The 15,006-nt window shown below is 40.9% G+C and overlaps 1 protein-coding gene across 1 annotated transcript in view; it reads left to right on the top strand.

Annotated features, from left to right (window-relative positions):
• The first annotated feature begins 9,185 nt into the window (after window positions 1–9,185).
• LOC147678559 (vomeronasal type-2 receptor 26-like) overlaps window positions 9,186–15,006 on the top strand; it is a 30,695-nt gene continuing 24,874 nt past the window's right edge. Inside the window, exon 1 of the mRNA XM_086946599.1 lies at window positions 9,186–9,443. Coding sequence (XP_086802725.1) covers window positions 9,186–9,443 — 258 coding nt within the window. The remainder of the gene's footprint in view (window positions 9,444–15,006) is intronic.

Here is a 15,006-nt window from a genome sequence, read left to right as displayed (position 1 = left end):
CAAATCTCCACAAAATTTTACCTAAAAGATTTCATCCACCTCAGTTCCGTTCTGGGATGTTTTGGGGTGATCCACCAAAAAGGGACCCAAGAAAAAGGGGGGCACCAAAAACGCGGTTTCCCCATGCAAATTCTCATAGGAAAATTGAACAGTGATACAGAAACCAATTGGGTGTAAGTAATTACATCAAATTCGGTGGAAAGCTATATCTTTGCTCAGCAAGCATGCTCTGATTTGGTTTAAATCTGGTCTGTAGTTTTTAAGGTATTAATGTTTACAATGTATGCATATAGCGATTAAGAGGATCCACAGACCAAACAGACCTAGAGATAAAATCTGTTCGGCTACCACAACATCAAAAATTATGTTGCAGCAGCCATATCATAAAAAAGCTAAACAAAACATATGGAGGGCAGGGAAGAACCCTTCGCCCCACCCCTGAGGGGCCAAAGCAGTGCAGTGGGTCCACCGACGAGCTGCAACTATGTGGTCAACTGTTTTTAAAAAGGTAGGCTCATGCCCTTATCAAATAATTGCCACTCAGTCATGGCCAGGAGGGATGGCACATTGTTTTTTTGGGGGTTACAGGGGGTTTGAGTCTCACCTCTAGAAACAGTCAAACAAACGCACTGATGCAAAGTTTCATTACAAAGAACTAGTAGCTCTTGAAAACTACAGATATTGATGACATTAGACCCATCCTAACAGACAGTAAAGAAAGTCAGGAAATTTGAAAGATATTTAACCAATTATGGAACCTGATACTTCATAATCTAGGAATTAGTGATAGATTAGGAAAACAATCACAGTGACATTCATCTCTAAGAGATACATTGGTGAGAAGACATTTTTGTAGGGAATTACTGATTAAAACAATCAAAAAAAGCTGTCAAACAAAGAATGACATATGAATCTTAATATGTGGTATATGTCATTGAATGTGAATGTGGATTGAAATATTTTGGGAGTACAATCTGTTCTCTTAAAAAAAATTATCTTAGAACAAATAAGGGCAGGACTGGATAAGGATGCCAGTTATGCCACTGCCTATCTTAATACATCATCAGACTGAGTACCAAAATTCTTTAATTATGGGTCACCGAACAGCATCCGCAAATTTTGAGAGGGGTTCTATAATCGAACCAATACCTGAAACTTTTGGACTTTATGGTGTATTGACCAGTGGTTTGTGGATCTTAGGTATTGTGTAGAAGTAAGGGGTAGTGGGTTTTTATTGTACAGGAATTCCCCCTCATTTCTGCTTCTCAGAGTGCCTCATCAGTGCTCTCGCTTATTTGTTTGGTCGCGGCATGCCCCGTTCCACAGCGTAACTTGAAGGAAGCTATGATGAGGCATGCCACTAAGGGGTGTCCCTGGCAGGTAAGGGTTTTACAAAAAACCTAATGTTTTTCCCAAAGAAAATGCCATATAGATATACCATTGTCCTACTACATTCTGTAACTACATTGACCAGTAGGGGGGTAGAACTATGCCTATATTTCCTACAACAACCTATTTAATAATGTATAACTTTCAGTAGAAGTTAGTTAATAACTAAACAAGTTCGCTTCACTCCATAGTTCTACTGCGTGAATAAATTAAGCGATTGCTGCTACCTCACTCAAACGTCTAAAAACGTATTGCAGAGTTTCCCTAAGGGCCTACTTAACTGTAGTGATTGGAGCAGGCTAGTGTGCTAACAGGGAAGACATCATGATGGAGGTCTCACTCCCTTCTAGGTGAGCTCCAACTGTAGGATTAATTGCAGAGAACTAGATTGAAAGAAAACACCGAGTTAGTAGGTTATTTATTTGTATCATAACCTATCAAAGACTGAGACCAGACTACCACCATGACACAAAGAACTGACATTATAACAAAAGCTAACAATAGTAACTTCTTTAAACAATTAAAACTAAACGTATGAATTCAATGAGTCAGCATAAGCAGACTCAGGACAAGGATATGCATTTACGCATTTGTAAATTATGAATCTCTTTTATGCGTGGGTGCGTATGAGATGAATGTGTGGGCTATTGGTCATGTGATGGAAGTTCTGAAACTGAGTTGGTGTGCTTTCACCACATCCACCACACCAAGTGCATGATTCATTATGGCTTAAATTCATAAGTAATCCTCAATATATATCACACAGCCTTTGAAAAGAGGGTTCGGGTTTTGGTGAAGAATAGGTATAGGATGGAGACAGGCATTGTTTCCAATGTCCTTGAAGGGAATGGGGAGGCAATTCACTGCACACTGGTCTAACTTCAATCCATCCATACATGTGCAGGAGCTGCATAAGTCAGACAAAAACAAAACATATAATGTACCTCTAGCAATATCCATTTTTGATATTTTGAAATGTGTATGGTTGACTACTCAGTCAGGGAAGTAGAGACTACTCAAGTGGTTCACCCAGAAGTTGGTCAGCTAGAACACTTGAGTCAGACCAATCACCCCCTTCCTCCTCCTCCTCCTGCGGTGTTACAGGGACAATGTAATTGTGTGGTATGAAGTGTTGGTTCATTTTAATCATGATCAGCCTCTCCATGTTTTGAGGCAAGAGACTGATCTTTCTCACTGTGGCAACCGTGCCAACTGCACTGAACACATTTTCAGCAGATACACTGGATACTAGACAATCCAGATGCTTCATTGCCACCCTTTTGAGCTGTGGCCATTGGTGTATCTTCCCATACCAATAGACCAATGGATTTTGGTCCACGTAGACCTCTTTTGGGTCATCCAGACAGTACTGACATATCCTCCGAATGGTCATTTGTGCTGCCACTTGCTCAAAATGTTGTCTTCACCTCTGCACTTGACCTAAGCCCTGCAGATTGAAACCAAGCAATTGCAGAGGTTGGGTCTGAATATTTGGTTGCTATTGTTGCAGGTGTTCTTGTTGCTGGTGTCGGATGCTCTGAGAGAACTGCACTGTCCTGTCTGTCATTTGAAGGCTTCACACAAAGGTCCCTGCCTGGGACTCTAATTTCCAGCCTTGTTTCTTCCAGGTCTCTTGCTTGATCAACAATCCACATCTTGTATAGTGTAACATCCTTTTCTGAAAAAGGAATGAAAGTGCTCGTATTTATTTGTATTGTTGATCAAATATTGAGTGAGATGTACTCTTTAAGCAACACAAAGTCTCTTTGCAGCCTGGTGTTAAAAATCAAGCAAAGGATTAAGCTCTCAAAAAAGGCATGCGCTTTGATGTTCACACCTGCGAACCTTTGCAACACATTTTGTAACTGGTCATGTAGCAGAATCAACAAAGGGATAACTTGATTCATCTTACTGAGATAAGATGAGATGAATCAAGTATACAAAACGTCCAATGATTATGCCAGAGATTTAGTGGTCCTGTCCTCCCAAAGAGGCACGATACATCATGAATGGGAGTGGGATAAGGAAACGACCTACCTCTGGGTGATCTGCGTTGGCTATCCACGGGATCCAGGGCGGGAACAATTAGCCCGTGTTAGTGGCCTGGAGAAAAGCCCATCTAGAGTTGACAATTTCTAGTGGCATTTATGAGGACAAAAAAAAAAAAAACTTGATTCATCTTACTGTCTTCCGTGCTGACTAACCACAAAAAGAAGTAGCATCTGTGTCAGGCATTTGACTAGGCCCCATTTGGTCACCTTCATGGTCATGCTTTTCCCACTCCCCTACTCTTTGAATAGCTTTGTCATTGATTTGTTTAAATTGCTCAAACAGGCGTTGCAACATGCAATAGGTGGAGTGCCAACGTGTTGGCACCTGTTGTATAGCAGCTTTAGCTGGTACTCTAGTAGTATGCTGATTGATTCTCAACTGCTTCTGGGCTCTAAAAGCATAGCTGAAATAAGTGCAGATTCATTAGCAGGAGGTTAGTATGTTGATAACTATGCCTTTTTTATAGAAAGTCCTGCACAATCAGGTTGATGCAATCCACCAAACACAGCACCCTGAAATAGCCACCATCTGTGTAGGCCATAAGTATATTACTGCCATTGTCTGTGGCAAAAATCCAAACCTGAGACCTCTGGGTCACTGAAACACCTTGCTGTTAAATCCTTTCAAGATGATTGTAGCTTCATGCGCTTTCTCTATTGTTGCATGCCACAGAAACTCCCTTAAAAGTTTCTTCAGCACTAAGACCTGTAGATAGCTGTTGCCTTACCCCCACAAAAGAGATTCAGTGTGCAGGGATACACATGTAATCGGTTGCTTGACAATTGTTCCACATGTCTGTCATCAGATGGATAGTGTGAACAGCACACTGCTGCAAAGCTTATCTAACGAATTGAAGCACTTTATGATGGAGTCCTGGAACAGCAACCCTGGCTGGGAACCTTCCATTTTGGACAGATGTCTTCCACATATGCTAAAAATCCCACTCCTTCCACAAAAGAAACATGGATGAGGTCATCCTCTAACATTTTAGCCAGCTTCCCATTGCACAAGCTTGCTGTTCATGGTTGCGTTCGTAGGGCCTCTCCTGCCTAACCATGCCCCTAATAGTAGCCTTGATGTTATTCTTTTCTGATGCCACTGATGCATGTGACATCCTGAGAGAACCAGGACATGGTAGACCCAATGTGCATCTTGTGGCACTCACTGTATGCAGTGGTATCTCCCCTTGAGTCTTGAGCCATTTCAAGGTTGCTGATGCAGGTGGCACACTGCTGCGGTTAGGTCGGCTTTGTGTAAAGTTGTCGCCTTTTCTTTCTCATCACCACCCACCGTGATCAGAGCTGATTACCCTCTCTCATCACCACCTGCAGCAATGTTGTTAAGGACCTTCTCCTTCCAGATTGCGCATTATTTTCATGTGGATTGTTTGGCCTTCAGTATCATATTGTGAACCCGGTTTACCTCAACAAACACTTGCTTGACAAATGGAGCATATTGCAATGTTGTCCACCTGCTAGCTAATAGTAAAGAAGTCCCAAACTGGGAGGAGAACGTTTTTAGTGGGCACTGGTGCCAATGCCAATGCCCGAAGAGCTGGAGGCCGGTGGATGTGTTGACAATTGCCTCCCTGCAGTGTATACTTCTACTGGGTTAATGATGGATGTAGGCCTCAGCGGGAGCCCTAGAAATATGGAAGCTGGCAGTGATGATGGTACCAGTACCACATCCCTCGGAGCATATTGAATAGTAGGGGTAAAGTCGGTGTCCTCTGAGCCACTTTCCATGACAATGACTGGCTCATCCTCCTCATCCCCTTCCCTAATGGTAAGGCTTTCAGGAACTTTCCTTTTACCTTGTCTCTTGTGGTAGGTCTCTAACTCACCGGGTTGCAATTCATGTCCCGATCATCAGATTGAGTCTTGGAGAAGATGGCGGCGGACCGTTTCTTTTTCATGCTGAAGATGGGGAAGTCAATGGTTAAAGAATAGGTACAGCAGGAGGCTCAATCTCCTGTTCTTCTTCTATTTCAGGAAGATCTACTCTTGCTTGCTGCAGCTCCTGTTGTCCACTTAGCTCAATTTCCTGCAAAGATTGGATACTAGTTTGTAGCAGAGTCAAACCCAATTCAGAATCACTGCTCTTCACCATGATTGCAGTGGCTGCCTCACTGAGAGACAAGGGCTTGGGCTCAGATTTGGTTTTTGCATCATTGATGCAGGATTTCTGCTTCGAACTTGAAGCCCCGAGGATGATGCGATAGGCACACAAACTGTCTTGAAAATGGTGGAGGGTGGCAAGCCAGTGGTGGCAATCTGCTACTTCACACTAGCCACTTCATTGGCAGCACTTTCTGTTGATGCACTTAGCTTCACAAGCGAAAGAGAGAAGTACTCATGTGTTGTGGTCACGTCACTTTTTCCCAGCCTTCTATCTGACAGTATTGTGAATAATGTCTATGTGCAACTAAAAGCAAACTAGCAAGGAAGACATTTAGTGAATGTGGCATTTTTGCAGTTTGAATTATTCATAGTGCAGACAACATAATTTAGTGGGGTTACTTATTATCATAGATAATTAACAATAATATGTCAAACCATATCACCATAACATAATATTTCAAGTAAGATACCAATATACAGATGTAACTGTTTGCTTTATGTGCATCTAAGGAGAGACACCGGTGGCAGGCAGGGAGCTGCAGGGGAAAATAGAATAGTCCATAAAAAATAAATGCTGATATGGGCATATAGCAGGTCAGCTGGGTCTAGGGAAAATGTAATAATCCTTAAAAAATGAATGCTGCTGTATTCCTATTGCAGGGAGGCGGTTTAGGGTAAATTGAATAATCCTTACAAATAATGCTGGTGTGACCCTATGGCAGGCAGTGGGGTCAATGAGAAAGTGAGCAATGACAATCCTTAAAAAAACAATGCTGGTGTGTGGCAGGCACCAATGGCAGGCATTGATTGGAGGAAAAAAATAAAACAAAATACAATTTTAAAAAATTAAAAAAATCTTAAAAAAAGGTAAAAACATAAATAAATATAGAAACAATTGCTGCTGTACCAGGGAACTATGAGAAACCCATTGGGAGACAAGAAGGTGCAGGGAAAAAATGGAAAAAATGCATATAACATTAAACACTTTTCTTATAATCATATATTAAAATGACCCTCAAGCATATTAAACCTATAAAAGGGAAAACTAAAATAATGAAGAAAACCAAAAGGCAAAGTATTTGCTTATCAATCTCCCTAGAAAATTGCTTTGGAAAAAGAGTTTACACACTGGATGCTGCACAAAATGGCTGCTGGTCACATGGTAAACTGGCAACAGCAAGCTAAGAGGCATGGACAAAGCAAAGAACACATGCAGGCTTATGCCAAAAGCACACTAGCTGGCTACACAAAATGGCCAATGGCCTCATGGTAAAATAAACTACACGCAAGGAAGCATGGGCATGGACAAGAAAGAACACATGCAGGTCTATGGCAAAAGCACACTGGCTGGCTACACAAAATGGAAACATGGCCAAACAATAACAACAAGCAAAGAGACATGGACAACAAAGAACACATGCAAGCCTATGTTCAAAAAGCACTGGCTGGCCCCCCAAAATGGCCACCAGCCACATGGTCAAACAACATGCAAAGAGACATGGACCACAAAGAACACATCCAGGCCTATTGGAAAAAAGCACACTGGCTGGGTTCATAAAATGGCTGCCGGCCACATAGCCAAACAACAACAACAATCAAGGAGGCATGGACAACAGGGAACAAATGCAGGACTGTGGCAAAAGCACACTGGCTTACTACACAAAATGTCTCCACCCACAACGTCAAACAACAAACAAGGAAGCATAGTCAGCAAAGAACACATGCAGGTCTACAGACACTGACTACACACAAGAGCCCCCGACCACATTGCACGGAGAACAAAGACAAATGGTAGCCTATGGCATACACACACACACACTGGCCATACAAAGGAGGTTTGGTGACAGTGAAGAAAGCATTACCATTAAATCATCAATGCCAAAAACAAAAATTAAGTGAGCTATAAAACGTCTAAAAGAGCATACGTCCTCCCAAGGCATCAAATAGTACCCCATCAAAATATACTTTTTTTGCCAAAAAAACATGAAATAATACAAAAAAAGAAAACCCAATGACCAGTACTGGCTGGATGACCTAGGGGGCATACTAAGGCACGTAGTAAAATAAATTAATAGAGCAAATTTAACAAACATTGTCAAAATGTACTGAACTGTGCAACCTTTTCACATTACACATGATAAGAAATGAAATGCAAAAAACTACTGAAATACTAGGCCACCCACTACAACCACCATCAAATTTAAAAATAAAATAAAAGTAAAAATAAATACTGGTGTGTGCCCTCTATCAAACAAAAAACATCCTTAAAATCCAATTGTATACATGCAACAGGTATTGAAGACAAAGGGCCTGATTCACAAATGTAATCTTACACTTTTGTGTAAGTTTACTACTTTTTGGCATTCAGAAAAGTAAACTCTGGACCAAAGGTCTAACTGTACTACATTTTGGTGTACCCAAAGGTAAGATACTATTAGTAGAGTTGTAAAGTTAGACATTTGGTGTGAGGGTGAGCCTGCTGGGCAGTGAGAGAAAGTTGGAGTATCTGGGGATCTTCCTTCTTTTTTAAACAAAGGGTTAAAGAAAGCTTTTTCCACACAACAGAAAATGGTCTCCTGGAGTAGAATATTCACTTGAAAATGTCTTTTTGAGTAGATGTAGCTGTTTCTTGAGTAGAGAATTTGCTCAAGAAGCAGATGCACCCTCTCCCACTTGCCCGTGTCCCAAAAATGGTGCTGGGTGGCTCAGTTGTGACCGAGAGCCACACTAGTGATTGGTAAATCTTGGGCACCCTCTCTAGCAGTTGGCAAATATCCTTGCACACACCAGCGCAAGCTAAAAAAAGTATTTTGCATGCTAATGGAATTCATTCTACCAATTGCCGGAAGGAGGAATTTAGGGAGAGCTCCATATGACATATGCAATGCAGGGTTCCCAAATTCCAGCAACTCCATGAGCAAAATTATATTTTCATTCCAGGCCTAATAAATATAGTGTACAGCATATGAATAGAAAAGAGACGCACTGTAAATTCCCTGATGCAGTGTAGGTAGCTTTATGGAGCAGGTTCTGTAGGTATCCAAATATTACACTCAAAAGCGATGCAATGGCACGTGTCACAAGCTCATGGCCCACAATTAGAAATACAAGAAAATAATTAAATAAAAATTAAAAAGTGACTATAAAAATCCCATGGCGGGAAAAATCTAGCATTCTAGCAAAATAGTCTTCATGATTGTAAAAGTGGACTATTAAATCTCATTCCCTGAAATCAACAACCACAATATTATTCTCTGATAACATGCATAAAACAAAAGTAATTGACTGGACCATACAGAATTCCAGTCTTACCAAATGTAATGAGATGCATCTATGTAGAAAAAAGCTGCAGATCATTGTTTCTGTGCAGTTTATGCTGCTTTAAAAAATTTATTTCCAGAACTTTCATGTTTCGATCCAGCAATTCCAGGAAACAGGTGCTTCCACAGAGCCCTCAATAGATCAATTTAGCCTTATATATTCATTGTAATAAAAACAAGGGCAACACCAGTGAAGCCAGAGAATGTTATCCCATTGCTTGTATTTTGTTCATGGCAAAATGTTTCTAAAATATTTTTTTTTTATTCAAGGTTTGGTTTTCAAAATTACCAGTGCATCCAAGCTATGGTGTTTGCCATTGAAGAAATAAACAACAACCCAACCATTTTGCCCAACATAACACTTGGATTCCAGATCTATGACTCCTGTACAATCCTCCAACGGGCCCTGAAGGGAGCCTTGTGGATTCTCACAGGACAAGAGGAGCCAGTTCCAAACTACCGGTGCCAGAGAGGTTTGCCAACAGCTGCCATTATAGGGGATGCTGGCTCCACGCGGTCAATTGCTCTTGCAAGGATTCTAGGTCTATATAGATATCCGCAGGTAAGAAATTGCAAATTACACTTCACTGCAATTAATGATCAGTAGGATAAGTTAAAGCAAATTAAATAGGACTATGACCAGGATCTGTGTACACTTGAACTTAACCAGAATCTTGTCCATTAAACAGATACGGAAAAGGAGACAATATTAATTGATAAGGTCTAATAAACCCAATAGTAGAAGGTCAAGCAATAGCGTGATTCCAAATTGGCCAGTATAATGTTAAATGTTTACTTAACTGAAAATGCCACTATAACCTCCCTAAACCCAAGAACAATCCTATAATCCCAGTATAAAACATTTCCATACCTTCCCTAAAATTAACAAGAATCCCACCCACAACAGCACACCAACCTCACCCCTAAAACCATGAAATCCCACCCATTTGAAAGCATAACTAAAAAATACAAAACCTTCACCTATACAAAGAGATGCTCTTTCACAGAATACCCACCAAACCCCTACCAAGATGTTTCCTTGATTGAAGAGGAGATATTGAGTGTTGTTCTAATTTTTTATAACAATATTTAGTATTTTTGGGAACTGAGGCAGTAGAATCCACAGCAGCAATCAGTGCTGGATGACGTGTGACACTGATTGAAGGGTTTCTGAAATACTGTTTGTAAGGCACACTAGTTTTCTCCATCTTTTAAAGTGGCAGCCAATTTTCAGAGTCCGCCTTGGCCTATCACCTTGTTTCTCCCATTGTGTCAGACCCCAGTTGGAGGGCCACTAGCTAAGTGTTTGTTTTTTAGAAATATAGTACTGTAAATACTCTATTCTAAAATAAAGCACAATACTATAGAAATCACAAGGATGTCTCTGATACCCACTGTATTGGTGTGAGTCCAAAATGCTTCAAGGTGGCCCCTCAAGCACTCTGCCTTCTCCCCCTTCATTGATAATCTAGGGCCCAGTGTCATAGTTACTAGTGCAGATGCAGCTCTTCCTTTGGGACACTTTCCTGTTTGTGAATCCCTTACCACTACCTTTCAGTAATAGGTAAACTATTATTATTTGTGACTGGACTTCGTTCACAACACCTTAATGCATACCAATATGATTCACTACCTAGAAGACATGCCCTTAACATACCCCTCCCAAATACTGAATCAGTATTACTCAAATTGCGATTCAGTAATGAGTTACCCTATCACAACATGGGTTTCACCCATAATCAAAAGCCTTTTTTGGGTGTAAACAGTCTGATTCTGCAAATCTGATATTTTACGAAAAGGCTTCATTAAGCCGGCCCCAGTTGTCCTTCTGGCTTCGACCAGCCATATAGACTCTCCTCTGGGTGGTGAAGGACCATAGTATGTTGTCCATTTACAGTCGGTCTTGCTCAGTGGAGTTCTACTGGGCCGCAATTGGGCCATGCAGCAGAAACGTCATGCCAGGAAGTTGCAGGCAATATCCGGAAGGCAGTGGTGGGAGAGGCTGGCCACTTAGGGTGGCCTTCTTCTGGGCTCTGTCAGTGTTATGAGCAGACTAGCCCCATGGCCTCAGTGGGACCACTTCCTATATGTTTGTAAATCATAATGGCAGTCACACAGGGCCTACTTGGAATGTAGCAATCCCGCAGCCCTCATCTAAAAGTGCAGGGCATGTGTTGAATTTAAACAGCTTTAAAGGACCTTGAGGGTGAGTTTGCGCAATATAAAACAACAAAAAATTATTTTCAAATGTCTGACCACACAGTGGGTGCCAGGTGGAAACATCAGTCCCAGCTTCAGACAGGCAGACTGGGTGCACTTGGCATGTGCTATGGCTTGAGACAATAGGGATGACAGCGGAGACTGCTCGGGCATGCTTCAGACAGGCTGAGATTCCTCGAAGGAGTTCAGGGACTGGTTCCCAGTCTAGAACAGACAAGTCACATGGGCTGTGAGTCTCTGGTGGACAGACCACATTGCCAGGGTCAATCACTTTTGTCCACACCAAGAGTCAGCTCTTCCTGCAGGGTTGGATCGCTCCTTCCCTCTCTATCAGGCAGTACTCTTTAGGCTTTTAGAACAAGGCAGACATTGGTCCTTGAAATTAGATTCCAGTTGATGTTCCCTCCCCTCTGAAAAGTTAGCTGATAGGCAAAAACCATTTAGGCAAACACCAGCTGTGCCTTTGTATCTTGGGTACTCTGAGGAGCAACTCCTTGGTCAGAGGAAATGTGGAACTGAAACAGAAAGTGGTTCAAAAACTTCCATTCTTATACATTGATGGTAGATGGGATGGGAATTATCCATCAGCCCTTTCTTTTCAGACACATACTTTTTAGGCTTCCATACTGCGATTTTATCTTGAGGGATGCTCTTCACAGGGTTGTCTCAAGGCTGGATTACAGTGTGTTTGTGGTTCTAAATTTAAGGCTAAACTTCAATTATTTTCAAATTTCTAAATCAGGGAATTATTTGGAATAATGATTCCTGCTAGGGATGGTCATCTGTGTTGTTTAAATAATTAATTTGTATCACAATGTGTTTTATGCTATATTTGACGGCTCTCTACCCTGACTATTAGAGTTCATATGACCTTTTTCTCATTTGTGGGCAATGTTTTTCTCTCTTCCAGCTTAGCTGTGCTCTCCTGTATGTGTAGGGTAGTGTGACTCTTTATTTTAGACACAGTGCTCTCTACGTGTCTCGAGAGAGGCATACCCATGCTCTTTTGTGCTGTTTATCTCACTTTGTGTACCATTAGATTTTAGGTATTTTTCTATGGGCTGTGTTTCTTTAACCCAGTGGTTGAAATTACCTCTAACCTCTACAAATTATCTCTAACTTTTTGATCCTCAGTTGTGCACAAAATTTAGATGAATTCTGATCAGATCATTTAGAGAGCTTATCAACCACTCTTTTACATTTACCAGCTCTTCAATCCATTCCTAGATGTCTTTCTGAGAAAACATACATTATAATGAGAAATAAAGGACAGTAATAATTGAATCATGTGTGTGATATTTTCAATATTTGTGTTCTTGGGCATATTTTCTGGATGTGGTTATCCTTTGGAGGGACACATTCAACATATATCTGATTGTTTTTCCATAGTGTCACCATTGTTTATGTGGCTGCCTATTTTGAAAATTGAGGAATAGATTGAATCCCTAATTTGAAGAAGATATTTAAATTGAAGAAAATTAATTCAATATCAAACAAACATTTTGTAAAACAGTGTTAACAGGCTCCTTCAATTATGGACTTGATCTCTATTGATAGCATGATCAGCTATGACTTCAAATAATACTACTACTATTATTTACAAATGAATCTGCACAGTTGTTAAATATTTTTGTATTTCTTTTTTAAAGATTAGTTATTTTTCAACAAGTCCGCTTCTGAGTGACCGGAATCAGTTCCCTTCCTTTTTCCGCACTATCCCCAGTGATGAGTTTCAATCCCATGGACTGGCCCAGCTAGTGATGCACATGGGATGGACATGGGTTGGTATCCTGGCTGCAAATAATGATTATGGACAACAGGGAAGTCAAATAGTGCAGCGCGAGCTAATCAAGGCCGGGGCTTGTGTGGCCTTTACTGAGAATATCCTCCTAAACCGAGCAGATAAAAATGCCTTACATATCATCCAAGTGATAAAACATTCAACAGCTAATGCAATTGTTGTTTTTTCATCTAATGCTGAGCTCATTCCTCTATTGGATGAGATGGTGAGGCAGAATATCACTGGAAAGATTTGGATTGCCAGCGAAGCATGGTCAACATCTTCTCTCGTCTCCATAAATCAATTCTCAGAACTTTTGGCCGGTACCATTGGGTTTGCAATCCATAGTGGAGACATGATGAATTTCCAAGAGTATTTTATTGGCATTCACCCATCATTATCCACACAAGATACTTTTATGAAAAAGTTCTGGGAAGAAACATTTGGTTGTCAGTGGCTGAATGAAGGCAACTTCCTAAAGAAGGATAATGTAACCAAGATGTGTACAGGGAATGAGAAACTGGACAGCTTACCAATTGACAGCATGATGGACTTCAGAATCACCCACAATATTTACAATGCAGTATATGCCACTGTGCTTGCTTTAGAGGATTTGAGGCTCTGCATACAAGATGGAGGGCTTTTCATTCAAGGAACCTGTGCAAATATCTCAAAATTCTACCCATGGCAGGTAAGTATTTCCCTCAGGCAAATTATATGTATATGAGATTGGGAAAGTAAGCAGTGAGCCTGTTCTGATCAGCATGTGTGCAAGTAATGTGGGTGCATATTTTATGATCTGATGTATGACACTGTAAGTAAATAAATATCTCAGTGGGCCGTAGATAGTTTTTGTCAGGGTACATTACTGTACACCAGTGGCCTCCACCTAATCTGACAATTGTGTACTTTGCATTGCATTGCAGACACTTTCTGCAGGGTCATATTAGGGTCGTTTTGGGGTTTTCCTAAAGTTATAATTTCATCCCATCACAACCTTTTGCAGTTAGAGCTATACTTGATTCTGACCTGGTGTATTCCTTTGATGGCAGTTGTGATCTGAATGAATGTCTTTGTCTTAGGCAGATTATGAGCTAGGCTACATGGTTTTATTAGGACTCTCTGGAAGCCTTTGTAGATAATGTTACAGTACTCCAGGTAGAATGCAACAACAGTAACAACTAAGCCAATTGAGAAGATGGGTATTGTAAGGAGAATTCTATAGAGCTTGTGGTGAAACACGGTCTTAATGACTGCATTGACTTGGGGAGTAAAGCTTATGTCACTGTCAAACAGCATTACCACATTGTGTATCTAGTGCAATAGTGCTGGAGACGGGCCAATGGAGTTTTGTTGAATGAAAGTGGTGCTGTGAAGCACAGGAGCAAGGGTTTTGTGTTGTGAGCCAATTGATATACCTCTTGATTACACACAAGGTATATCGAAGGGTACCCAGACATTTTGCCTGGATTGAGGTAGATTTTAGTGTCTCCAGCACCTGTGGTCATCATCTACAATTGCAGGCTCTTGAAGAGCATTGATGAGGATTGGTGGGTTTGCCTATCTTTATGGGTTTCTACAATCCATAATATGAGACAAGAAGGAGCCTGGTGGCAATTGCTATATGCCATTCGACTCCAGCACATCCAACCGAGTGATTCTTCAAAAAGGTGTCAAAAGTCCTTGACAGATTTTATTTATTTATTTATTTTATTATTTATTTATTTATGTATTTATTTATTTATTTATTTATTTATTTAGAAATTTGTAAAGCGCACAGCTAACCCCAGCGGGGGTGTCCCAGCGCTGACAACATGAGAATAAAAAGGTCTGGGAGGGTTAGCTGAAGAGAATCGATGAGGCTAGGTACGAGAGAAGAGCCAGGTCGAATCAAAGCATAGCCAATGCCTTGTTCCGAAACCTTACTTCTTTTTTATTTGCCAGTCCAGTTTTTAAACTCTAGGAATTCTCAATAATGTACCTGAAAGTCACTCATACAGTTGGTCTGTAGATGGACAGAGAGTTGATTGGTTACCATCTTGTCTAGTGCTGTTGTGGTGCAGAATGGGCCCTAAATAAGGAGGTAATTAGATATGTGTTATGATTGTGGCTGTGCGGGATATCT

This window comes from Lissotriton vulgaris, chromosome 12 (assembly GCF_964263255.1).
Source record: "Lissotriton vulgaris chromosome 12, aLisVul1.2, whole genome shotgun sequence".
NCBI lineage: Eukaryota > Metazoa > Chordata > Amphibia > Caudata > Salamandridae > Lissotriton > Lissotriton vulgaris.
Note: the sequence above shows the minus strand (reverse complement) of the source record. Positions and strands in the feature narration are given on the sequence as shown.